Consider the following 3020-nt stretch of genomic DNA (forward strand, 5'->3'; position numbering starts at 1 on the left):
TATTTAAGCGTGGATCTGGGAAGTCACACATAGAACTAGCAATATCTTTGTTTGCAGGCAAATTTGGGACAAACCTCATGCAATGACATGTAATGGAAAGTTTGATGTCCATCCATGTATGCAAGCAACATGGGTTTTAGTTTTGCATCTTTGGTGCACATTATAGTTGGAAGAAGTGCCAGTCCATTTGATCATAGATCTCTCCAATTGTTGCAACAAGATTGGGGAGAGCAACTTATCTCTAGCTTTCTGTTTATTGGTCTCTCATTCATTCAAGTGTTGAAGAGTAAAATAACAACAAACTCAATTTTTCCAAAAAGATCCATGAACTAAATAACGTCCCTGGAAATGGGCTCTAATAAAAGTACCCTTCCACAATCAATCTGCACCTTGCAGTTGTAGCAGACAGTATTCATACAATTCAGACACTAATTACACATTAAATTGATCTCAACAGTGATGGATGTCAGTGGGAATAATTAATAGTCCTGTCTCTGCAGCACCACTTTAACCAGTAAACTAACAGTGAAACAATGAACTAACACTTGCTAGAAAGTTCCAAGTCCTGACTAATTCTTTTCAAGTATGATTTGTTGCAAGAACCTGGTAACTTAAGGTAATTGCAGATGTCTTTCACCATTTCATTTTCAAGTTATTAACTGCAATTTGTAACAAAGGCATTCACGAATCACGATAAATTGAACTAAAATAACTACAACAAATTTTTCTTCGAAGCAGATTATTTAACATGAACCATCTCTGATCAAATATATTAAATTGGCGTTCTTGGAAATAATTCAATAAGTAATTCAATATTGCATTCACAAATCTAGCTAGATTATATGGCAAGTAACATAATGAACACTATTAATTTTGTGTGGCAAGAGAGATCTGCTAGGGTGTTCAAAGATTTGCATGAAGAAAGACTTTCTAGGATTCATAAGTTTTCAATTTCAGATTCCATAAGGATACAATCTTCAGCTCATCTGATCGGTCATCTAGATCTCATATATGTGCCCTATTTCAAAGAGATGTACATGCCCAAGTACTGAGGATGAACACTCAATTTTGTGTGGTAAAAGAGATATGCCAATGGGCTTATATCCTGTTCTGGAAACTCGTTGAAGGTTCTGGTTTAGGAGTAATCCTATTTTGCATAGAGCTACTACTAGGATCAGAAATTGGGTTAAAATGTCTCCTACTTCTTTCACTATAATCCATAAAAGAAGTAATGTCATACAGGTGGAATTGAAGGTTCTACATATCAATTTTCTCCAAATATGAGTTCAATTGTAGGTTTCAAAATGGAGGGAAGTTGCCAAAACGACAATTTTAATGATGAAAGACACAGTAGTGAGAATTACATTCTGGTTCACAGAGAGATCAAATGCTTTGCATGAAAAGACAATTTGCTTGGTGTCTAGAAAGGATAGTGTTTTGGTTGTTATCACTGTTGAAGCTGGCATTTAAGTTGAAATTACAGATTTCAGAAATGATTCATGATGATATTTTTTTTTTTGAATTAATATTGTATATGCTTGAATGCATTTCTTTCTGGCATATTGACGTATGGGCAAGGTGTTGTTGTTTCTTTGGATTTTGTGGTCCAGACCGGTACAGGTATATGTAGCCTTTATCAATGGCATTAGAGACTGAGAAATGGTCCTTAGTACAACCTTTGTTATCATCATCTTATTCAGGAACCATTCTTTAGATGGGAAAAAAAACAGGGGTTAAAGAGAGGAAGTCCCATGATTGCGGAAAATGACAATGGCAGCGAGTTGGATTTTGTCAGGAGAGAATTTGGGCACCATGAACAGGGCATATCTCGGATAAACAATGGAAGTTTTGGGTCCTGCCCTGGTTCGGTTTTAAATTCACAGGCCAAGTGGGCAAGCTTGTTTTTGCAACAGCCTGATAGTTTTTATTTTGGTCCTTTACAGGAGGGGCTATTGCAATCTCGCAAGACTATCGCCGAGTTGATCAATGCTGCACATGTTGACGAAGTTTCCCTCGTGGACAATGCCACCGCTGCAGCGGTAATTGTACTCCAACAGATTTCTTGGGCATTCAGGGAGAATAGTTTTCAGAAGGGTGATGTCATGCTGATGCTTCATTATGCCTTTGGAGCTGTGCGGAAGGAAATCCAGGCTTATGCAGGCTGGGCCGGAGCGTGCATCATTGAGGTTGAATTGCCATTCCCGGTGCGATCAAAAGAAGAAATCATAGAGAATTTCAGGGCAGCAGTGGACCGTGGCAAGCGAGATGGCGGTAAAATCAGATTGGCAGTCATAGACCATGTTAGTTCAATGCCCTCTGTTCTAGTCCCTCTAAAAGAGCTGATCGCGGTATGCAGAGATGAAAGGGTAGATCAAGTTTTTGTAGATGGCGCTCATGCTATTGGGAATGTAGATATTGATATGCAAGAGATTGGTGCTGATTTCTATACCAGCAACCTTTACAAATTGTTTTTCTGCCCTCCCTCTGTGGCATTTCTTTATTACCGACGCATGTTCCATCCTATTATGCATCACCCAGTTGTTTCTCATGAATTTGGAAATGGATTACCGGCAGAGTCTGCTTGGGTTGGTACTAGAGACTACAGTCCGCAGCTTTGCGTGCCTTCTTCTTTGGAGTTCACAAAAAAAATTCGAGGATGGCATCACGTTTAGGTTCTGGCCCCCAGAGAGGGGTTGCCACCACAAGGAACGCTTGTGTTCGAATCCCACTTCAAACACTCTCAGCTCTAGGGCGTGGGTTCAAATCCCATATGTAATGCTTGCCTCCCCTTTGAAGGGGTTGAAAATTGGAACAAAAAAAATGCATATTGGAAAAGGAGGATGGAAACATTAAGTTGGAAAATAGTGTAGATCCCTGTCATGCAGAACATGTATGTGACGGTAATGTCACCAACTCGACAGGTATACAATCACAAACCAACCTTTTGCAATCATGTTGAGTCGGGACAGCAAAGTAAGGAGAAAATATATTCAAGGGAATTGACTGTAGTTTTAGTTAGT

At 39.2% G+C, this 3020-nt stretch overlaps 1 protein-coding gene across 1 annotated transcript; it reads left to right on the forward strand.

Annotated features, from left to right (window-relative positions):
- Nucleotides 1-1751: 1751 nt before the first annotated feature.
- On the forward strand, nt 1752-2672 carry LOC149210181 (putative L-cysteine desulfhydrase 1). Its single transcript, XM_089398898.1, has one exon. It carries the CDS (start codon nt 1752-1754, stop codon nt 2670-2672), a length of 921 nt encoding a protein of 306 aa, XP_089255024.1.
- The last annotated feature ends 348 nt before the right edge of the window (nt 2673-3020 follow it).

Source organism: Pinus tabuliformis, chromosome 1_2 (assembly GCF_031772625.1).
Source record: "Pinus tabuliformis cultivar Carrire ecotype Pingquan chromosome 1_2, CPIR1, whole genome shotgun sequence".
Lineage (NCBI taxonomy): Eukaryota > Viridiplantae > Streptophyta > Pinopsida > Pinales > Pinaceae > Pinus > Pinus tabuliformis.